This window comes from Lissotriton helveticus, chromosome 4_1 (assembly GCF_964261635.1).
Source record: "Lissotriton helveticus chromosome 4_1, aLisHel1.1, whole genome shotgun sequence".
NCBI lineage: Eukaryota > Metazoa > Chordata > Amphibia > Caudata > Salamandridae > Lissotriton > Lissotriton helveticus.
Window position 1 is genome coordinate 435,822,528 of NC_136063.1, and position 24,640 is coordinate 435,847,167.

The window sequence follows — 24,640 nt, forward strand, 5'->3', positions numbered from 1 at the left end:
TGCTTAGCCACGCCCCTCCTGGGCCGTGGCTGGCGTCTTCGCGGTGCCAGGTAGGGTCTGGCTGCCCGTCTCTTTTTCCTTCGTCAGCTCCCGCGGTGTCGGTTCCCTCTGCTTCTGCTCTCTCGGCGGGGACTTCCCTTCCTGTTGCACCATCGTCCTGGGCTGGCACGAGAAAGGTCCTGACTCGCTTCTCCTCCTCCCAGCTTGTCTGCATGATGGGTCCTAACGAACGGCGTCCTTCTTCCGCGCCTCCGCCTTTGAGCCAATCCTGGTCATGTGACTCCGTCACGTGATGCGGTAGTCCTGTGGCGTTAAAGAAACAGTACTCGGGACGCTCTGTGAACACAGAAGGGAAGACGGAGAAAGGTAAGGGGGAAACTGTTCCGTCTGAGGGTCTGGAGCTAGCGCGTCGTTACGGTCCACTATTAAAGCCCAGAAGATAAGTGTTTTCTTACATTTTATGGCGTTTTGTAGCATTCACTTGTTCTTGACTAATTTCCTATCCTGACTGGTGTAGCAGGCATGGGCAGGCACACAGAGAAAAGAAAGCATATCTCTCCTCCTCCTTCCTCTTCATCCTCGCACTCTCCTCCTAAACACACTCGACATTCCAGAGAGGATGAGGATGAGAAGAACAGGATTAAAAGACCATAATGCAAATCAATAAGAGAGCATGAATCAAAACATGTAGGATTTTGAATTTTCTCTCAAACTAAAAGAAAAAATAAATTGGGTTCTTTTCAAACACAATGAGTGTCACGTGTGATTTGAGTAAGTCATTTGTTGATTTTGTATCAGTACTGGCATGTGTGTTGTTGTTAGCACTCTCACTTATGACATATTAACATTCCATCTTGATGTCATGTTTGGAATGTGGGGTATTTAGACGTTAGGAGTCTATTGCTGAGTGGTGCCTGGCAGGACTGTGGTGTGGGGTCTCTTTCCTATTTTAATAAAGGAACTTGCTTCATTGGACCTGAGAATGGACTCTTCATTATTCCGGCATCACTATATTTTGGCGACGCTACTGCTGGGCAAAGGCGCACTATTGTTAGGGATTGAGACCCCTACCACCCTACCCTTGAAGTGGATACTAAGTTCAGACATGAAGACCACGTAATTGAGCAAGGGTTGTGTTGAACTTTTGTGAGAGCCTATCTACTTGTGGATTAAGGCTCCGGTGGTACTGCGGTCAGAGACAAGGTCAGCTGATTCCTTTTTGCCATATGCCCTGCTAAGTGTGGTGCGGCATCGGCACCGTTGGGCTTCATCACTAGGGGCGGGTGCAGTGCAATCAGAGCTGACTCGAGGGTGAGTGATTGTGACAGAATCAACAGTGCAGCACGAGTGCAGCACGAGTGCAGCACGAGCACAGCTGAGCGCTGCGCTAGCTCACCTGCGGTCCTGAAAGAAGCAGTGGGGGCAACATTGACTCAGCGGGAGGCAGTCTGAGCATTGGATGACATGCTGTTGTGAGGAATCCCTGCAGCAGGGTCCAGGCGGTAAGGCACAGTTGCACTGGAGGGGAATGACGACGAAGAATAGGCAACCCATGTAGAGAACCTCATTCTATGAATTTTGTTGATGTTGTGTGAGGATTGGTTGACTTGCTCTGCTTGCCCAGTTCTCATTGGATGTATGTGTAAAGAAGTGGGCTCATCGCTTGGCTGCTTGCTGCAGAAAAGTACCTGCTGGGTGTTTCTTTTCGTTTAGAAACACGGCCAACATGTGGAAAAAGGGTTAACAGGCTTTTATAGTAAGTAATCCAATGTTAGAGTGTTTGGTTAAACAATGGATGTGACTACTGCAACTGTCACGCCATCACCTTTCCTGATGTTACCAATTGAATGGGAAGATTGGGTGGTTTGCTTGGAAATTTATATTTTGGCTCTGGATAGTGCCAGATTTCCTGCTGTTAGGAAAAAGGGTCTGTTGTTGGGATCTCAAGGGACGATTTATGTGGCTCCTGAGGGACCTCCAATTTTAGGTTGGGACACTGTTATGACCTGGGTATCATGGTTAACCCCAGGGCTAATAATCAAGTCATGGTGGTGGATATGTTTTACTTGAATGGCCGGTTGTCTTGTCTTGGGGAAGTTTTTGAGAACAAGTTGGGGGAGTTCAAGAACTTTATGCATGAGATCACAATGAAGGATAATTCTGTTCCCATCAAACATCAAGCTACGCGGATACTAATGGCAGCGAGGGCGAAAACAAGGAAGATTATCCAGCAGCTACTGGAGGATGGAGAAATAGAGATGGTAGAGACAACAGAGTGGTTGTCTCCAGTGGTTAATATTAAAAAACCTGATGCGTCTCTTAGGTTTTGTGTGGACCGCCGCAGCCTAAGACAAAATGTTGTCATGGATAATTTCCTGTTGCTCATTATTAATTAAGTCACTTTAATGTTGTCTGGGGGAAAGTTTTTTTCAAAAATGTATTTGAAGGACTGTATATCATCAGGTCAAACTCCATTCACACTCAAAACACCTCACAGCATTTATTACTTTAAAGGGCACCTTCCAATTCCGTAGACTTCCATTTGGGTTATGCTCAGCTGCGAGTGTGTTCCAGCGGTTGATGACTGAGTAATGTCTTTGTGATCCAGAACGATATCCTGGTTTTTGGAAAAGATGAGATGGAACACAACTGTATGTTGAATGAAGTGTTAACTCATATTAGGAAGCCGGTTTGCCGTTATGCAGAGAGAAGTGTGTTTTCTAGGCACACAAAGTGGAGTATTTGGCCTACATGATCACTAGGGGTGGTGTAAAGCCCAAAGTGAAATTGGTGAGTGCAATTGATAATGCAGAAGTTCAACGTGACAGAGATGCCCTCTGATCTTTCATTGGGTTAGTGGAGTACTACTCCAAGTTCGTGCATGATTTCGCACTGAAAACTGAACCCCCTAGGGAGGTATTGAGGAAGGGTAGGAAGTTTGTTTGGGGGAAATTGCAACAAAGGGCATTCCTGGCCATAAAAAGAAATATCGCTCATGCTGGTGTCCTTGCACCATTTCAAAGTACTCTAAAGGCCATTGTCAATGTGGATGCCAGTGCATAAATATAGGGGCAGTTTTGTCCCAGGTGCATGGCAAAGAGGAGAAAACTGTAGCGTTTGCCTCACAGTCATTAACTGACAATGAGCGTAATTACTCAGTCTTTGAGCGTGAGGCTTTGGGTGCTGCTTGGGTTACTTTAGGGTGTTCTTGTTTTTTATTTTTTATTTTATTTTGAAAGTTTTATATAGCGCGAACAAGATCTTCGCAGATATCAGAGCGCTTTACAGAGGAGGGGAGCATGTATACGCAGATACATCAATCATGTTAACAGTACATTGAAGTGATATCATAAAACAGTCAAGTAAGTCAATTTCAAAGTCAAAAATAAAAGTACAGGGTTCGAACAAGTAGTACAGATGAGTATCGAGTCTTTGTAGTTTTTCCTCAGTAGTCGTTCAAGTGTATTTAGCCATGAGGATCGCTTTCACTTCTCTCTTGAAAAGTATGGTGGAGGTGATAAGCCTTTTTTCAGGGGGGAGCGAGTTCCAAATCCTGGGAGCCATTCCTGAGAAAGAGCGTTTAAAGGTTTTTTCCTTGCGGAATCTTTTAGGCTTTATCAAAAGGTTGTTTGTGCCTCTAGTGTTTCTGGAGCCTCCAGAAATCGTCAGCTTCTGAGCGAGGTATCTAGGTGAGCTCAGGTGGACAGCCTTGTGGGTCAAACAAGCTATTTTCAGGTGTATTCTGGCTTCAAACGGCAGCCAGTTCAATGATTTGAAGTCAGGGGAAATGTGTGAGTGTTTTTACCGTTACTGAGATTTTTAGGCCCTGGTGGAAGCAGGAACTGCTCTGGACAGTTGGCGATGTTAGCTGTTAGGTTGCAAGACTATGATTGTTCAGTGTGCCCCAGGATGGAAGAATAGGGTAGCTGATTGCCTTTCAAGGCTTCCTGATGGAATGGCTGAATTGACTGAGATAGTCACTGAGGAAGTTGTTGCAAGTGTGGAAGATGTGACTGAAGGGTGGGGGCTCCCATTTCCAAAAGTGAATGATCAGAGCCATGGAGAAGGATCTGACTCTACAGTGTTTGTTGAAGTTGATGATGGGGGCGGTCAGAAGAGAGAGTGCTCTTCCTCACACGGTCAAACCATTTTTTAAGGTGGTTGATGAGTTGTCTGTTCTTGGTGATTATCTGTTGATGAGGAATGAAATGTTTGTGCCTCCGGATTCCTTAAGGTCACATTTAATTGGCATGGCTCATGAGGGACACTTGGGACAGACCTTGACTACCAAGAAGGTCAGAGAAAGATTTTGGTGGCCAATCATGGATACTGAGATTAAGGAATGGATTGCGTGTTGCGGTGTGTGCAAGGATTCTGAAAAACGCCTGAGAGTGGGTGTTGGGAAATTGCAGGAGTAGTAGCATGTGTCTGAAGCTAAGTAAGTATGGGACTTTATTGGGCCATTGTCATTTTTCCAGAGCAGGATAGGTTTGCAGCTGTACTAGTGAATGCTAAGTCAAAGTGGTTGGAGGTTGCATTTCTGAGGAATATTACCACCACTTTCACTGTTGGCTTCCTCAGTGATGTTTTAGGAGGAAGGAAATACCTTCCGTTATTTTCACAGATAATAGCACACAATTGAGGTCAGAGGAAATGAGAATGTTTTTGGACACCTTGGGTATGAGACTTGCCTATTCGTCATTGTACAATCTCCAGGGAAATGGTCTTATGGAGAGAGTCAACAGGCAGGTCAAAGGGACGATGCAGTTGGCTGTAGTGCTGGTTTGTCTGTCGAGGGGGCGGTCAAGGACATGTTATGGGCGTATCGCACTGCGGTTAATTTCGTTTCAGGAAAGCCCCTTTGAGATGATGCATGGCAGATACCCTGTGACCAAGTTGGTATGGTCATGGATGCGGGAGAGTGTGACAAGGGATCAAGTGTGCTTGAATAAGTCTGTAGAAAAATGTTTCATTGCAGTGGGAGATTGGGTCCAGGTCAAGCCGGGTGGTGGTGCAAAGGACTTAAGTTTAAGAGGTGAGTAGCAAATGGGTCAAATTGGAAAATGGCCAAACCTGGAAACTCAGAAGGGTGGCTTTGACCCAGAGACAAGGAAAGGTATTGAGGAGTTCTGTGTGTGATGGAGATGTGTCAGGGTCGTGTACGCCTTGGTTGTCCATGAAAGATGGTGAATTCACAAGTGTTTTGGAAGGTGGCAGGTCTCAAACTACTCCCAATGTATCGGGAGGAGATGGGGCAACTGTTCCCATAGATACTGTTCCCATAGACAGTGTGATACTCATACCACAAGAACAAGTGGTTCCACAGGGTAGTGGTATCATGAGCGTTCCCCAGGTCAGGAGGGAGATGAGAGTGAGAAAACCCCCCGGCTATTTGGGGAATTATGTTTGCAATTGATTTGTGCTCCATCCGTGGTTCAGTTTTCCGCGTGGCTTTTGAGGATTTGTGTTATGTTCTTAAATCACGCTACTGTGTGTCTGATGTGTGTTTTGTCTTTTGTTCTCCGGGTTATCCGTTGGTGTGTGTGTGTTCTTTTGTCACGTTTTCTTTGTTTTCCAAGATAGGGAGATGTGTTGGAATATGTAGGCAGCATCAGCCTGGCTGATGCTGCACTCTAACTTATCTTAACAGAAAATGTTGTTAACCCGTATACCCTTGTGGGCTTGGGTGATACACTGTATCAAGTGAGGGAGCCTATAAGGGATATTCATTTCTTCAGGGGGGCGTGGCTAAATAAGCCACGATGGCGGTTGTGTTTCGCTGAGGCTCCGCGATCGGGCCAGCATCCTACCCGGTTCCCGAGACCGCCTAGAGCAGTGTTCTTCAATCTGTGGGGCACGCCCCCCTGGGGTGGCACGATGCCATCCCAGGGGGGGGTGCGACGCCATCCTAAACTCTTACCATTATTTCCCACCTCGCAAGTTGTTTTCTTTCCGGTATTTCTTTACCCACTGATGTTCCACCAATGAGGCTGCAGCAGCATAGATGGCAGGAAGTGCTGGGAAATTTGCTTGCAAGTAACTGCTGCATACACCAACTTGTTTCTTCATTCCTGCTGTTTGTTTCGTGGTTTTACCGCAGCGCAGTGTAATATATATTGTACACACTTTCTGTACTTAATTATTGTTTAAGCTTGCCTTATCTTCACGAGCTCTAATGTGTGTTCATTGTTATTGGCATGTGCGCCAAAGTTGTTATACGCGCATGCTGTGTAACTATTATTTAACCAAGCAAGTGTTGAAAAAGCATTCTCGTGCTTCCAACCTCCTCCTTGAAGTATGAACAGTCTCAACTTACAGATTCCGTTTGGACTTCAAGGAGGAATGACGCACTCCAGTGGTGACTTCATTATACTTAAATAAATCATCAAATTATCTTCAAGCCTGCTTCGTTGGATCTTCTTTATTTTGGCAAGAGGCACTTCATTTCACGCAGTGAAGTAGTTTGCTGGTATCTTGACGCCAACAGGTAAGTGGAGTGGGCTTTTGTAATGGAATTGCACCCTAATATACTGCTATATTTAGTGCTGCTGAGTTTTTGATGGTGGGTGAGTGAGTGAGTAAGTGAAGGGATGGGTGGATGTCAGAGTGGTTTAATTAAAGGGTGAATGGATGGATAATGAGAGGAAGGATGGATGGGTGAGTGGGACGATGGATGCATTGATGAGAGAAAAGATAAATAGATGGATGTATGGGTGGATGGATGAGTGAAATGATGGATGGATTGATAAGTGAAAGGGTGGATGGACGAATGAAAGGGTGGACGTAAGGATGGATGAGCGAGTAATAGGGAGGGTAGATGAGTGAAGGAAAGGAGTGAAAGGATGGATGGATGAGTGATAGGGTGTAGCGCAGTGGAGAAGCAGACCAGGACACCTGAGTAGCTTTTCGTATAGGGGTTTATTAAACAGTCAAAAGGAAAGAAAAGAATTGGGATTGGTAGACACGTAGTCCAAAGAAACGGGGGGAATCCTGGGAGACGTAGTGTAAGTCCAAGCTTTATCCGACTGGCTTGTCCTTCTTGCGTTTCAAATATCACGCTCTTTCCGCCTGGCTCGTAGACTTGGCAGCCGTGCAGGTACCATGAAAGAAAACAGAACAAAGAAAATAGCCGTCAGGCAGGGGACTCGGACACAAAAAATGGCGCGGGAAGCCAGGGGAGTGAGGGGAAGCTATCACCGAACCGTCACCAGTGCATATGCGGCTTGTTGCTGAAGCACCCGTGATCGCGCTACTAAGCCAGAAGCTACTGGGTTCCACCCGCTTCCCCGTCTCTCTTCTCGTCCTCCGACCCCCGACCCCAAGGGAGTTGAAGTCTATTTCGTACCTTGTGCAGCCACGACCCCCGGTGGCCGTGGCTGGCGTGCTGGTGTTGCCAGGTAGGGTCTGGCTGCCCGTCTGTTCCGGACCTCTGCTCCTCAGCGGCGTCGAAGGCTCCTTCTGGTGACATCGTCTTCTTCTCGTTATGCTCCGCCACTCCGGTCTCCCACGCTGGTATGAAGAAGGTCCTCACCGGCATCTCCTCCCGACTTGCGACGTGTGGTCCCAGTGAACGCCATAACTCCCTTGCGTCTCCCTTGAAGTAGCAGTCTTCCGGGTCACGTGATTCATCCACCTGGAATGCACTCTCGGATTCCTTAAAGGGACAGTCCACTCCGCGCCCGGGCTGTGAATACAGAAGGGGAGACGGAGATAGAAAGGGGGGAAACTGCTCCGAGACATCGTCCAAGGAGTGCACGTCCTCACACACCCCTACCCCAGCTTGTTCACGATCGGGGAACAAAGGAAGACGGGACAGAAAATCAGCGTTTCCGTTGTCCTTCCCCTTCCTATGATGTAATGTAAAGGTGTAGGGTTGAAGAGAAAGGAACCAACGAAGGACTCTGGGATTGTTCCCCTTGTTACGACTCATCCAGAGGAGGGGTGCATGATCAGTGAAAAGCAGGAAATGAGCGCCTTCCAAGTAATATTTCAGTTTCTCCACTGCCCATTTGATCGCAAGGCACTCTTTCTCAATGGTAGGGTAACGCTGTTCTCTAGGGAACAGTTTGCGGCTTATGAATAGAATGGGATGTTCAATTCCCTCTGCTGACCTCTGTGACAACACAGCACCCAACCCGTGTTCTGATGCGTCTGTATGGAGCAAGAAGGGTTTGGAAAAATCAGGAGACCGGAGAACAGGCGCTGAGGTGATTGCTGTTTTGAGGTCTACAAAAGCCTGTCTCGCTTCAGGGCTGGGTTGTTGAAGGTCCTTGGCCTTCACGGTTTTCTGTAATAAGTCTGTCAGTGGTGTGGCTAACTCGGAATATTGGGGAATGAATCGTCTATAATATCCGAGAAGCCCCAAGAACGCTCTTACTTCTTTTTTTGTAGACGGAAAGGGGGCTTCTGCTATAGCTTTTACTTTCTCGGACTGTGGCTCGATGAACCCATTTCCTAAGAGGTAGCCCAGGTATTTTACTTTTCTAAAACCTGCTCTGGATTTTTTTGCATTGATATGCAGGCCTGCTTGGTGAAGTGCTGTGAATACCTGAGTGATGTGGTGTAGATGAGTTTTCCAGTCTGGGCTAAAGATAACAATATCATCCAAATATGCTGATGAATATGACTGGTGGTGTTGCAATACCTGATTCATCAACCTCTGAAAGGTGGCTGGGGCCCCGTGTAGGCCGAAAGGTAAAACCGTGAACTCGTATAGACCACTGGGTGTAACAAAGGCCGTTTTCTCCTGATCTTCCTTTTTAAGGGGCACCTGCCAATAGCCCTTTGTAAGGTCAATGGTAGTGATATACTGGGCTTCCCCTAGTTTCTCTATGAGTTCGTCCACTCGCGGTATGGGGTATGCATCGCATTTGGATATGGTGTTTACAGCCCGAAAGTCAATGCAAAAGCGGACTGACCCGTCCGGCTTCGGCACGAGAACTATAGGGGAGGACCATTCACTGGTAGAAGGTTATATGACCCCTAACTGTAACATGCTGTCTACTTCTTGTTCAATGGCCTGCCTTCTTGCAGCTGGGATCCTGTAGGGCTTTTGTTTTACTATTTTTCCTGGCTCTGTGTGTATAGCATGCTCTGCCATGTTGGTCTTTCCGAGTAAATCAGAAAAGATGTGTTCAAAAGGAATCAGTGTATTGTGAAGGTCCCTATTCTGTTCGGGAGTCAAGTCGGAGTTGACAACCAACTGGTGGAGTGAGGACCCACTTCGTGTGGGTCGGTCTATTGTCTGGGCATCCCGGGGAGGGGGACCCAGCCATTTCTTTAGAAGGTTAATGTGATACAACTGAACCCTTTTTGGGCCTACTCTTATCTTATAGGATGTCAGACCGACTTTTTCTACGATCTGGTATGGACCCTGCCACTCTGACTTCGCTTTTCCTATGGCAGATGGCAGAAGGACTAATACCCAGTCCTTAACACAAAGTTGTCGCCATTTCTTTCCTTTGTTGTACACCATTTGTTGTTTCAACTGTGCTTTCTCTAAGTTAGAATCAGCAAACTCTCTGAGTTTGTGTAGTCTGGAGCGAAGGCTTTTGGTATATTCTAGAAAGGACTTGGTCTCCTCTTCCTTCTCTTGTTCCCAGACTTCTTTAGTGATCTCTAAAAGACTCCGGGGTTCTCTCCCATACAGCAGCTGAAACGGAGAGCAGCCTAGACTGGTCTGTACCTGACTCCGTACTACGTATAAAGCCAATGGAAGCAACATGTCCCATTCCTTGCCTTCCACGGTCAGGAGTTTTTTCAATGTCAGTTTTAGAGTAGCATTGTATCGCTCACACAATCCGTCTGTCTGTGGGTGGTATACAGAGGTCTTGATGTGAGAGATATCTAGGGTTTTACAAATCTGTTTCATTAACTTCGAAACAAAGGGGGTCCCTTGATCCGTTAATATTTCACGGGGGAATCCTACTCAGGAAAATAGTTCTAACAATTTCTCAGATATATTTTGGGTTGTGGAAGTCCGTAATGGAAAGGCCTCGGGATACCTCGTGGCGTAATCCACCACAACTAGTGCGTAGACGTGCCCTCTTTTAGTGCGTGGGAGAGGCCCTATGAGGTCCATCCCAACCCTTTCGAACGGGTTGCCTACAATGGGGAGAGGTTGCAATGGTACTGCAGGCGGTCGGTAAGGATTCTTTCGCTGACACACTTCACATTCCTTACAAAAACGGGTGACGTGAGCAAATATACCAGGCCAATAAAAGTGCTGTAAAAGCATTTGTATGGTCTTTTGAGCACCTCTATGCCCCGCCAGTAAATGTGAGTGGGCGAAGAAAAGGACTTGATCTCGGAATGCTTGGGGTACAACGAGCTGTGCAGAGTCCCCTTGTTTCCCTACTCTGTACAACAGATCGTTTTGTATCGAAAAACAAGGGTATGAGGTTGGCCCTGTGTATAGAGATTGTTGGGCTTGCTCCCAAGCGAAGGTTAGTGTTGGATCATTTTTTTGAGCGTACCTGAAACTTTTATCAACTAACCAAGGGGCTTGAGTCAAATAGGAGGGGTGAGAAGGGGGGGAAGAACTAGCTCCCTTTAGTTTTTCCTCCAGTAGGTGCAAAAAGGAAGGATTGTCTTGACCAATGATCATTTGTTCTGGTAAAGAGGGAACCACCCCAACACTTATCTCCAAGGTTTGGCCTGTGTGAAGAGTAACAGGTAGTTTAATTAAGGGGTATACCTTAATGTCCCCGTGAACACATCTTATGGGCACTGTCTCTCTAGTTTTGTTTTCATACGGGCTGAGTATTGACTGGAGAACTACGGACTGTTTACAGCCCGAATCAAGTAAGGCTTTTACGGGTACCCCCCTCACTCTGACACTTACGTGAAAGCTAGGTCCTAACTCCGCAGAGTACAAGATGGAACGCGGAATGGAGCCAATGTCCATGGGTTCCTCCTGGGGTTTTTTCCTAGGACAGTTTCTGGCAATGTGCCCCCACTCTCCACATTCGAAGCATTGAGGGTTGCGTAAGGGAGGAGGTTCCAGTCTAAATGGACGGGGCTTTATGGGTTCTACCGGTGGTTTTACTGGCTTTTTTTCTGTTTTCCCTGGCGCTGTCACAGGTTTTGTACTCTTCTCATTGTCCCATGGTAGGGCTCTGGGTTGGGCCCGGTAGAAAGTGGTGGCCATCTCTACTGCTTGTTCTGGACTGAGGTGTTTATGTTGTTTGAGCCACCTCTGGATGGGATAAGGAAGGGCTTCTAAGAATTGTTCCAGGTAAATCATAGCCATGATGTCTCCCTTTGAATTTGCTTCAGGCTTTCACCACTTGTCAGCAGCGGCTTTCAATTTGAAATACAGGGTTTTGGGGTTGTCTGTGGGAGTACCTCGTTCCTTTCTGAATTTCACCCTATAAGCCTCTGCATCCATATCCATGTGATCCAATATTAGTTCTTTTATCTCTGCATATGGGGTATTACCATTAGGGTTGGCCACTTGGTACGCAGCCTGTGCTTCTCCTGTGAGAAGAGGAGCTAAGAAAAAAGGCCACTTTGCTTCTGGCCACCCTGATGCCCTTGCGGCTCTCTCAAAGTTGAGAAGGAACGCATCGGGGTCTTCTCCTGTGGCATATTTCTGTAAAGACACGTTCGGACCAGTTCCCGCCCATATTTGTAGTTGAGTGGTTAATTCTCTACGGTCGTCTGCTACCTTTAACATTTGTTCAGCGTGGTTAGCAAGACTATCTTTCATAAGTTCCCGGTCAGCCTGGGCAGAAGTCATTTGCTTTTCTACCGCCCATTCGAGCTTCTCCTGGCCTCGTATTAATTGTTGAATGAGGTTTTCCATGGTGAGGCGGCTAATGATCCCACTTCTGACACCACGTGTAGCGCAGTGGAGAAGCAGACCAGGACACCTGAGTAGCTTTTCGTATAGGGGTTTATTAAACAGTCAAAAGGAAAGAAAAGAATTGGGATTGGTAGACATGTAGTCCAAAGAAACGGGGGAATCCTGGGAGACGTAGTGTAAGTCCAAGCTTTATCCGACTGGCTTGTCCTTGTTGCGTTTCAAATATCACGGTCTTTCCGCCTGGCTCGTAGACTTGGCAGCCGTGCAGGTACCATGAAAGAAAACAGAACAAAGAAAATAGCCGTCAGGCAGGGGACTCGGACACAAAAAATCGCGCGGGAAGCCAGGGGAGTGAGGGGAAGCTATCACCGAACCGTCACCAGTGCATATGCGGCTTGTTGCTGAAGCACCCGTGATCGCGCTACTAAGCCAGAAGCTACTGGGTTCCACCCGCTTCCCCGTCTCTCTTCTCGTCCTCCAACCCCCGACCCCTAGGGAGTTGAAGTCTATTTCGTACCTTGTGCAGCCACGACCCCCGGTGGCCGTGGCTGGCGTGCTGGTGTTGCCAGGTAGGGTCTGGCTGCCCGTCTGTTCCGGACCTCGGCTCCTCAGCGGCGTCGAAGGCTCCTTCTGGTGACGTCGTCTTCTTCTCGTTATGCTCCACCACTCCGGTCTCCCACGCTGGTATGAAGAAGGTCCTCACCGGCATCTCCTCCCGACTTGCGACGTGTGGTCCCTCGCGTCTCCCTTGAAGTAGCAGTCTTCCGGGTCACGTGATTCATCCACCTGGAATGCACTCTCGGATTCCTTAAAGGGCCAGTCCACTCCGCGCCCGGGCTGTGAATACAGAAGGGGAGACGGAGATAGAAAGGGGGGAAACTGCTCCGAGACATCGTCCAAGGAGTGCACGTCCTCACATAGGGTCAATGGATGGATTCATGAGTGGATGAGTAGATGGTTGGGAGGGTGGATGGAAGGCTGGAAGATGCCTAAGAGAAAGGGGGATGGAGAGAGAAAGGGAGGATGGATGGATGACTAAAAGGGTGAATGGGTGGAAGGGTGAGTGACTGGATGGATGAGTATACAGATGGATAGCGTGAAAGGGTGGATGGAGGGATGGATGAGTGAAACGATGGATTGAAGATTATATGATGGATAGGTTTGCAAATGGTTGAATATGTGTGGCCATAGATGGGCACACAGATGGAAGGCCATGGTGAAATGAATGAATGGTGGAAGACTGAATGATGGATGAAAGAATGATTGCACCTTGTAGCCCCATTAGCTTCAGAACATTGACTTTCAAATGTATATGAGTCATTATCTTTATATAATATGTGTGTGATGTAAAGCACTCCAACACCCTGCCGTACATACCTGGGATGAGTAGCACTATAAAAGAAATCAAATACACATGAGGGACGGTCTAAGCGAAGATGAGGGGGCACCATTGGAGGGTGGTAGCAAGGCGGACTGGCCGCACGAGTATCAGGCATTTCTCTGAGAGGCTGGAAAGGTGGGGGCGGGTTTGTTACTGGGGCTGACACTGCAAAGTTCCTCGTATATCCAGCATTCTTTAGGCAACAATAAAAGCGGCATCACATATTCACGTGTGGTTCACCAGGGTCTGGTGACTAATGTACCTGCTGGAAGATTGAGTTTTGAGCTGTGTAATAAGCCTCTGTCATTTAACCAAACGCACTCACAAACCTGCAGTTAGCCTAACACACTTATTGTGTTGGACATTATTTGCCGGATATGGCCCGGGATATGAAGGTGGCGGTCGGTTATGTCGTGTATGAGATTCCAGAAATTTGTGTCAGGTGGCGGGGGGCCCGACATTTGAAAAAATCACCTGGGGGCTCAGCCTACAAAAGTTTGAAGACATCTGGCCTAGAGCCTTCCACGCCATGCACCCGGAGCAGCCTTTATGTTCCCGAAAATCGGAGCCCAGCCGGAGGAAACCCTGATTGCGCTGGAAGCGGGCGCCGAACTGTAAGATGGCGCCCGCGCTTCCCCGCTAGCGCGCCTGCAAAGCCAGACGGACGTCGGGTGCTCGGCGCTCACCAGCTACCACTACCTACGGAACGGGTGAGACCGGTGGCGCCCTCCGCCGGGGCGGCTCATGCGGCGATTCCTACCTGACGGCGAGAGGCAATCTTGGACGGGCGCGAACCCGTCATTTTGATTGGAGCGGACCATCACCTTCCAGGACATCGTCCCGCTCCGGCGATCCACGCTGCGACGACCCATGGCGGGGGAGCACCTACTCACCGGTGCCTGGGAGCTGGGGGCCCACCTGTGACCATCGGGCTGAATGTGCCCCCCAGAGGAGTCCCTATGATCGGCCCACCTGACCCTAAGATGGCACCCGAGGATTGCCAGGGGTGACAAGACAGACACTGCAGCCCCCGGGGAGTGCCTACAAGAGCGACAATCGGAGGTGAGCCGCGCTCCCCGCCCTTCCCTGGAGGGTTCCCTTGGGCGGGCGCCCCCGGCAGGTCACCGTTACTGTGCTTGAGGACTCATAGCGAAGAGGAGTTGCCTGACCTTCGCATGGAGGCGCAATAGCTTCACGTACTCCTACATCAGACTGGTCCAAATCGATCTTGGGGGCACAAGACCCGGCCCCTGTGCTACCTGCAACTCGCACACTACTTGCCTCCCCATCCAGGACACGGTACTTCGAGGGGCCGGAGTGCGAAGGCGGACATACCTCGGGCAGTGCGCTGACGCCCCGCGCTCCTGACTGGGTGCCTACAAAACTGATTGATGAGAACCGACAAGCCCCACGTTCCACTTGCCCGGAGAGGAGGCCCGCTCGGTGACGCACTCCTTGCAGAACCTGGCACTTTGAGGTGACTCCGTGATCTCCGCCATGGGGAAACCGAGGACGACGCAGCAAACTTCAGTGCCGGAAACTGCCCCAGAGAACATGCCACACATGCAGGCATGGTCACACACTAATGCGTCGCAGGCTGACGCAACAGTATCAGCCAAACTGGACCAAGTGCTGGCAGCCATCGAACTCTCCTGGCGGTCTATGGTGGAGCGACTGGGCACTCTGGTGACCGATATTAGCCTCATCCGCGACGACCATCGAAAGCTCACAGATAAAGTGAAAGACGGGGAGAAGACGCTAGCTGACCTACAACCCGTTGTCAAGACGCATCAAAACACGCTGCAGGATGTCCTTCACCGCCTAACTGTCATGGAGGAGCGTGTGGAAGATTTGGAAGGGCGATCGAGGTGCTGTAACATCCGCATGCTAGGTCTGCCAGAGGGAATTGAAGGCTCGAGCTCCCTGGACTACATGGAGACGTGGGTGAAATCATTTACCCCGACTACGGACCGGACTGCATTTTTCTCCATTGAGCATGCCCACAGGGTCCCAGCCCGAAAACGGCCGCCAGGATCTGCCCCGAGACCGATGCTTGCAAAGTTCCTGCACTTCCACGACAGGGAGTCTGTGCTAAGGGCGGCCCGACTGGCAAGCCCCTTGCACGTCGAAAATAAGCAAATAATGATTTTTCCAGACTACGCACGTGCAGTACAACAACAGAGGTCCTCCTTCCTGGATGTGAAAAGGTGGCTGCGAGCGAACAATAATCAATATTCCTTGCTCTACCGGGCTCGCCTCAAGGTTCTACACAAGGGCTCTGCCATCTTCTTTACCACCGCCGAAGAAGCACATGATTGGGCGGATCAGCACTGCCCCCTACAATCCAGAGCTGAGACCCTACGCAACTCCAGTCCCAAATCGCCACGATCCAGAAGGCGCGGCCTGAAGCGACCCCGCGGCGGCACCACTAGAGTGACCGGGTCCTTCCCCCAGGATTCTCCGGACTTGACACAAATTGTGAGGGAACGCTGGGAGGCACTACAGGCGGTGATCGACTTGCAGACATCACCCCTAACGCAGGACATAGATCGACCCCCACACATATTCACATCGGAGGGAGAAAACGACAGCGGTGGAACATTGTCCGGCGGGGACTCCATCTCGCCCCCCCTGGTCACCCCACAGATGGCTGATGCTATCCTAGATGGACAAATGTGCGCCTCTTCGACGTGAGTAGATCTTACGAACATCACCATGGGCGCCCGACCCGAACTGGACTCCCCTTGCACTACATATGCAACACCACCATATTATGATGGCTCTAGCGCGACATCCACTGATCCTCCAAAGGCCCGATCAGCGCGTAGTCTCGCGCACACACACACTGCCACCCCCACTGTTTCTTGTCTCACCTTCCCCCTAGTAGGGATTTAGTTTGGACGTATCGTTACCAACGATTGGTCCTAAGTATTGGGACTGTTTCCCGACCCTAGTTAAGCAAGTTCACACCCTGGTTCAGTTCCGTCCCACTCCCCTCATAGCATGGTACAAGTCAGGGTACGTGACACACATTAGAAAGCAACATTGTGGGTCATGTAGGTGCCTCCTCAGGCAGGAGGGTTACTGGATCGGGGGCCTCGATAGATGTATACCCCCCTTGCGGGCCATAACGCCAATACATGATAATGGCAGCACAACATTCGGACAATAGTATCCTCACGCTCAATGTCAGGGCCCTGCAAACACTGAGGAAGCGCTAAACCGTATATTCATAAATAAAATGTCATAACGCCAAGATCGCATTCCTCCAGGAGTTGCACCTCACTAGCACTGAAGCAGGCAAACTACAAGCTAAATGGCGTGGCACAATCTGTGCCACGACTTATTCGGCGTACGCACGTGGCGCCCTAATCTGGGTCACGCCAGGGACTTCATTCCAGGAACTTAGACGGGTAGTGGACAAAGAAGGCAGATACGCCCTGCTAGAGGGGATCCTAGATGGCCAGGCAGTTCTCTTAGGTAGCATTTACGCTCCCAACATAGAGCAGGACAAATTTTGGGACTGTCTCACAGGGATCCTAGCACAATACACTGCCATCCCATGGATTCTAGGCGGGGATTACAATTGCACGCTGGACCTTGCCCTGGACCGATCCCACCCCCTACCCTTGCACTCCCCCGCCCTCAAGCAAACTGAGAAATTTCGGGCCTGGGTCACACACTGGGCATTCACAGATGCATGGCGACTCAATCACCCACATACCCAGCTATATTCATTTCACTCCATCCCACATAACCTAAGGGTACGCCTAGACAGATTCCTCTGCTCCGTGCTGATTCTCCCTAAGATTTTATCAGCAGACTATATGGGCAGGATCGTATCGGACTATGATGCACATATCCTGCGGTTAATCTGGAGACACCCGCACCCCCCAGTCTCCACCTGGCGCCTACCCCGAGACTGCCTAACAGATCAGGTCTTTAAACATGACCAAGAGCAAAGCATCCAAGACTTCTTTACCAACAATGCAGGCACGGCTTCATCGGTATTAGTAGAATGGGACACGTTTAAAGTAGTGGCCCGAGGAGAGAGTATCAAGCAAATAACAGGGGTCAGACGGACGTTAGAACAGGCACTCACTAAAGCTGAACAGCACCTCGCCACGACCACTAAACTACACGATTTGTCCGAGGAACAGGTGGCACTTGCGGCCAAGGCCAAAACAGCTTACCAAGCGGCCTGTGCTGACCTCCCTCGGTATAATTTCAGAGCTTATGTCACCCGGATGCATAAAGAGAGAGATAAAACAGGCACAATGCTAGCATGGTTGGCACGGCAGGACACAGACATGAAGCCTATCACTGAAATCATTAACCCTGGAGGCACTCTGGTGCGCTCCCAAGATGAGATCCTTCTGGCGTTCCAACAATATTATGAGAAGGTATATAGCAACCCGATCCTAACCGCACGGACTATAATTGACCATTTCCTAGATCCTCTAACGCTACCCACAGTCACGAAAACAGATAGGTTGGCACTAGACACAGCGATAGTGTCCACTGACATCACCCAGGCTCTGCATGCCCTGGCCCGTAACAAGGCACCGGGATTGGACGGACTCCCACTGGAGTATTATTACGACTTTTTCCTCCCTATTAGTCCTGCGCTTAACACAGATGTTTGCGACGGTGCTCAAACAAAGGGAACTACCAAAATCCCTTAGGGAATCTATAATTGTTACCTTCTTGAAACCGCATCGAGACCCACAACTTATGGCATCGTATTGTCCCATCACACTCCTCTCCACCGACTGCAAAATCCTCGGGAAGATTTGGCAGACAGATATATACAAATTATACGCCCCCTGATTCATCCGGACCAATGCGGGTTCATCCCCGGTAGAAACACATCCCAGAACATACGTAGCATCTTCCAGGTTCAGGATCAGGTGAGAGACACGCACCCCCGATCAGCCTGTCTCATCCTAGACCTTGAGAAGGCTTTTGATACCCTCACCTGGCAGTATCTATTCTCCGTCTTACACCGTATAAATATCGGCCCCATCCTTTTGGCGTATACACGACTTCTATATATCAAACTCACCACACGTGTCCGAATAGGGGAGACGCATTTCCACGGAATTCGAGGTATGAAGGGGCACGAGGCAAGGCTGCCCCCTCTTGCCCCTCCTTTTCGCCCTCGCGGCCGAACCACTAGCCATACAACTACGACAGGAGGGCATACACTGGGGCATCCCTATTGCGGACACCATACAAAGCGTCTCCATGTACCCCGACGATCTTTTAATATATGTACGGGACATTACAGACGACCTGACACCTATATGGGCGACACTCACTGAATTCGCGGAAGCCTCCGGACTAAAAGTAAACTGGGACAAATCCACGGTATACCCCTTCCATCCGAATCTGACCCCTCGCGACATATGGTTGGGTACTCAGCGGGTGTCCTGGAGTGCGGAAGCTCCCCGTTACCTCTGGATCCGCCTCTACCATTCCCCGGCCGATATCTTTGAGGGCAACCACTGTAGGGCGCTTGCTGGCATCAGATCCGCAGTCGGATTCTGGAACAGACTCCCGTTGGACCCGATTGGCCGAGTGGCTTTGGCTGAAATGATAATGCTCCCGCTGCTGTTATACCACTTCACGAACCTACCGGTGATCCCACCCAGAACCTTCTTCCGTGACCTAAACTCCCTTCTTGGCACATTAATATGGGGGTCGGGCAGACATAGAATAGCACTGAAAACACTGCAGTTACCTACAACCCAGGGAGGACTAGGAGCCCCATCGTTCGAATCCTATTTTCTAGCGGCACAACTTCAATGGCTATCTTACTGGATGGCAGGCCGACACACAAACGAGACACACATCCCGACAGGTCGGGTTTCTACCCCAGAACTCACACGCCTTCTCCTCCCGGTACCAAGCCACGGCGCACCTGGATTGTAAATCCATCCGGTTCTTCACGGCATTCACACTGTTCCAAGTACCACCATTGAAACAAGACCTACTAATCAGCTTCACACATCACTGATGACATAATTGCCTACAACAGATGAAGTATATTACTTGATTGTATGTCTTGCCTCATAACTTGTCATGGGTAAACTATAAAATGCCAATAAAAATATGTTTAAAAAAAAAAGGGATATTCATTTCTTCAAGATTATACTTGTGAATGTCTTCAAATTTGCATTCCGGTAAGATATATTCAAACTATAAGATAATGAAAACGTTGGTCGGTTTTTACATTTTTGTTAAGCCTGGTTTTAGTTTTCGGCCCGGATCATTCTCGCAAATTCTAATATTTTCTAGATCGTTCTATATATGTTAACCCACCTTCATAAAGTTGTTCACTATCCCTCGCTCTGCTTCTCTTTCACCCTGCTTACGTTCCCTTACACCCGAGTTTAACATCCTGTGCCTCACTCAAACCGTCGTGTATTTTGGTGAATGTCGTAATCCAGTCTGCTCATAATGGCGTTTTAAACATTATTACAAAGCAGTGCCCCGTTGTTTAGAGTAAGTGGCTCATCAATGAAACAAAAGGAGTTCATCAACCTATGGGCTCAGAAACGCCAAAGCGTTCCCTTCGTAAGATGACCGCCAGCCAGCATGTTAACTCCATTCACCCGTTGACATTCTAGTGCTCTTTCTCTCGTGGCTTACTTCGGCGGAAATGACGTTCCACACTATTACGTCTCAGCTTCAACTGCAGTTCTGCAGGTTTTACTGGGCGAAGATGGCGGCGAGGGCACCGGGTGAGTGAGGGTCAGAGTATTTCTATTTCTAGGCATGGTGCACTGTCCGGTGTTCAGCTTACAAGCGGGTGAACTAACCGCAGACAGCAACGCGGTGTTTAAACTGAATATGTTCTTGTGGCTCCCGTGCAGTTTCTTCCTTCAGCGTCCTTTCCCGTCCTGGGTGACCTTCCAGGCACCCGCAGCCACAGATGAACGCAGGACTTGATTCTCTGGTGAAAAAGGCTTGCTCCTCGAGCTGCAAAGTCAGGCTGAGATTTCTGGTGCAGCAGTTTTTCGTAGTGACCGGCTCGGAACACATTATGATCAGGAGGCTGAGGCACAGATTTTGTAGGGGGCGTGTAGTGATCGAGCACACACGATGATCTCCAGAATAAAACTTTATTGTACCAATCTTCTTACAAGGATGTATACAGCCGTAATAGTCTGCGAACTGGCTTCTTTCCTGCACCATATTCTTTACCTCATTTATATATTAGAACATCCCTACATACTAGCAAACTCCTCTTACTGTTAAAGGTGACACAATACACTATGCACTAATAAAATGATACAAACCCAAATTCCTCACATCCCTTTTCCTAAAATAAAAATAAGCATGCACAACCAATACTCTACGCCCCCCCATTCCCCCAATAAACAAAGAAAAATTACTCACAAACATAGTTATCCAATTTCTTGCTCCAGTATTTCTTTGCTCGCCAACTGAATTGTACCTTTCACAACTCTATTCACCCATTCCACAACAGCATTTCCTCTAGGATGATGTAATGCAGTAAATCTCTGTGCTATGCCTGCAAATTATACAAATTATTTCATCTCCTCCGACTTTAATTATACACCATTGTTGGTAAAAATCACAACCGGAAACCCTTCTCTCAAAAAAAACTTCTTCTAAAATCCTGATAACCGTAGCAGTGTCCACTTACTTACCACTTCTAATTCCATCCATCTGGAAAACATATCCATCAAGACGATAATGTCTCTGCATGTACCATCCGACCATGTAATTGGCCCCTTAAAATCCAACGCTACTTGCTCCCAAGGCAATCTGGGACACCCCAAAGAAGACATGGGTGAATGTAAGTTTTTTTTTAGATTTATGAGCATTCTTCGTCAACACACACTCTTACAAACCTCTTAATTTCTAAATCCACCCTGGGCCCTCAATACAACATTTTTATCTTGCTTATGGGGAGTATAATGCCGGTATGTCTCCTGACCAATTGAGAGAATTTTTCACGCATACCATAAGGTGGAATAATTACTTTCCCACTGCAAACCAATTCCCCATCAATACTTAATCATCACGCACGTCCCAGTATGCTCTCATTACCACCTCTGCGTGAGTCACCCCAACCATTCACAAACTTGTCTTTAACTACCTTCAGCGCTTCATCCTTACTGTGCACGTCTATCCACTCATCATGATGTAAACTACCGCCACACTCGTCCGTCAAAACTCCCGCAACACAATACTCACTGCATGGATCTTGATCAATTTCTGTGAGTGGTAGCGACATTCTACTAAAAAAAATCAGCCGTTAAATTTTTTACACCTGGTACATATTGCACATCATATACAAAATCTTGCAATCTCATTGATAATCGTTCAATTATTGCTGATGCTCTTGACTACACTTCCTTAGTTAGTTACTTGGTCAAGGGCTTTTGGTCTGAACATAATACAAATTTCTTTCCCCAAATAAACTTTCTAAAATGCTTTATGGCCATACACTTGCCAGCATCTCTCTCTCAATCACTGATTATTTCTCCTCCGTCGGAGACAAGGAACGGGATGCAAATGCAATCACCACCTCTTTGGCCTGTACAGATTTCTGGGTTAACCCACTACCCAAACCTGTCCCACTGGCATCTGTAGAAATAAATGTATCTGTAGATATGTCCAATCCTTGTAGCATGGGTGTATTGCGAACAGCACGTTTACATTCTTCAAAAGATTTCTGACATCCTTTGTTCCTCATGAACGTAACTTTGTTTTTCATCAACATTCTCATTCCATTTTTGTGAAAAAATCTGTGTAAACCTCAGCCAACCCAAGGAATGATCAGACTCAACCTTCTAGTAAGCCAGATGGAGGGAGTTCTTAAAGAAGACCATTTTCTGGACAAAATAGTGGGATCCACCTGTTTTCTCCAGGAAACTGTTATTTAAGAACTCTCCATCTGGCTTATTAGGGTGTCGAGTCTGCCCAGGTGGTATTGCCCTACCAGGGTGGGGAGTGATTGCCTATGATGAAGCACATGTCACATTATGTGAGTGAGGCTTCCTCTTCCAATAAGATTGGTCTTTCTTCTCCTCTTGGGCTTATCACTATCCATGCCAGAATCTTGGTAATTTAGGAAGCAGAGCACTGATAAAAATAGCGTTGCAGAAACCACCATACCTTTCTGTTTTGGGTCTTTGCTTTGGGAGGATGTGTGGTGGCGTACACTCCCCCCTCTCCTTTTGTGTTTTGAGTACATTGTTTGTCAACATCATGATGTCTTATTGTCAAGCAGGTTAACAGCTAAGTAGACTACATACAATTCTATAGTATTTCAGTATTGTATTTGTTGAAAGGGATAGGTAGCTAGCCCATTTGAGTCATCCGGAAATCTACATATGACTACTTTTCTTTAACCATGTGCAGGTTATTTCATGAGTATCTTGGCAAGAGAGTACAATTTAAGAAAGTTTACAATTGGTACAAAACATCTTGGTCAACCATGGTAAGAGTAATTATGTTTGGTCCCAAGGTTCAAGAAATGGTGTGGCTGTTACTGGGAACTCTAATTTGTTTTTTTTAACAGCAGTTTCTCTTTATATAGAAAATATCTAGCTGCTTCTATATTGGGTGAGTGATGTCTAATACAGGCAATTGATGGGAGTTTGAGTATGAAGCATAACCTTGCATACCCAGGTGTGGGCTAGTAATCTATGAGCTAATTTCCATTCCAAAAGAATGGATCTAACACCCACGACTAAAAAAAAGATCCAACAGAGCAAGATCATTTTTGTTAAATTTTGGTAGGTTAGAGATGGCATGAACTCATAAGCTCATCTCAGTTAGGTTAAGCATTCTTTATTATTTTTAAGATAATGTGCAGCAGACGCGTAACACCCATTGGGCTCACGGGGCTACAGCCCCCCCGCCCCCCCCCCCGTCGTGTGTGTCCGCTCAGGCTGGCGACCATCTAATTGCAGCCGCACCCGAGTACTTAACAGGTCTTTAAAAGACCATTTACTTGTAAATTAGGCTTTTGTTGTGTTTTCACCTCTTCTTACTGTCTATGGTTGGAAGAATTATCCCCCCCTCGAAATATTTTTCAGCCCCCCCCCTGAAATTTGGCTCTAGTTGCCCGCCTGATGTGCAGTATACTGTTATATCTCATGCCATAAAGAAATTGCAGTTGACAATTAAACAGCATGTGTAAAACCTCGCCATTCCTTGTTGGCAATTTCAGAACAGGTAAGTTAAGCCTGGCAGGTTTCCACCATACCTCATTGCTAATGAAAAAGCGTGTTTGTGCTACAGATGGAATAACTTTTGATGTAACGGTAGATGCCACATGAGCAGCCATTTAACCTGAGGATATGCTTTCTTATTTATACATGGCTCTTCATCCCATTTGGATTGGGCTTTCAGATTCATTCTAGAGCCTGTCTTGTCTCGATTTAGGTTATAGCCCTAGCCCTAGACATTGACATAGTTGGATATAATTTACACATTAGCTGGAAGTGCTTTCTGCCTCATTTTTGAAGATCAGCCGATCTTCAGCATATGCAGTCACTTTTTATATCACCACATTTAATCCTAATCACTGGGATATAGATTTTTCATTTAACCCTGGCAATTGTTTTTTGACCACTGCACACAATCTAGGTTTTGTGGGAGTAAAAAAAACATCATGAAGCTCGGAGCATAAGACTTCCGGAAATGGTGTTCACCCTGACATTGCAGATTTTTATCTGCAGTAATAGTATTATCTGAAATGGTTGCACTGAGTCTTAATATTAATTTGCCGTGGGGTACTCGCTTCAATATGATATTGAATACCATACTGGCACAAAAGATGCCTGTGCTTATGTTCTTGAGACCAGCCAGACGTAACTCCAGTTGGATAGCTCATATTGTTGTCATAAGTTGCAAATAGTTCATCATATTTCTTTAATTTAACATTAACAGTAAAACATTATATTACAAAACATTCAGTCCATATAAATAATTACAAGGCAACAGAGATTCTTTTCTTTTACAGCAACATTTAAAAAACAGGAAACAGGTTGTCCTGCCAAAAGGAGCCCTGATCATAACCTAATCACCTACCTTGACAGGAGTAACCTTCACCGCTTTTCTTTGATCATAGTTCACCTTGCGAGTCTTTATTCTTTAACTCTTTTAATCTCCAATTAATACCGGAGGCATTCACACCTCTTCTGGATTCAGTGTCATTGCTCCAGAAAGGAGCAACCAATGTATTGGTACATCTACCTTTTTTCCAATTTAAGTAATTCTGTTTGGCCAAATCAATGGTTTCCTTAAAAACACGGTTGAAGAGTTCCACCATTCCATTACTCTCTGGGTGATAAAGTGCACACCTCTTATGTTTAATGGAACACCTCAACAAAAACTCCTCCATTTCATTGGAAACTAATTGAGTCCCATTACCAGTAAGTATGGTTCCAGGTAAACCTTCTCTACCA

At 47.5% G+C, this 24,640-nt stretch overlaps 1 protein-coding gene across 1 annotated transcript in view; it reads left to right on the forward strand.

The window, feature by feature from the left end:
• The first annotated feature begins 19,836 nt into the window (after positions 1-19,836).
• Positions 19,837-24,640, forward strand: part of UQCRB (ubiquinol-cytochrome c reductase binding protein) — a 54,495-nt gene continuing 49,691 nt past the window's right edge. The window contains exon 1 of the mRNA XM_078687001.1: positions 19,837-19,933. Coding sequence (XP_078543127.1) covers positions 19,852-19,933 — 82 coding nt within the window. The 5' untranslated portion in view covers positions 19,837-19,851. The remainder of the gene's footprint in view (positions 19,934-24,640) is intronic.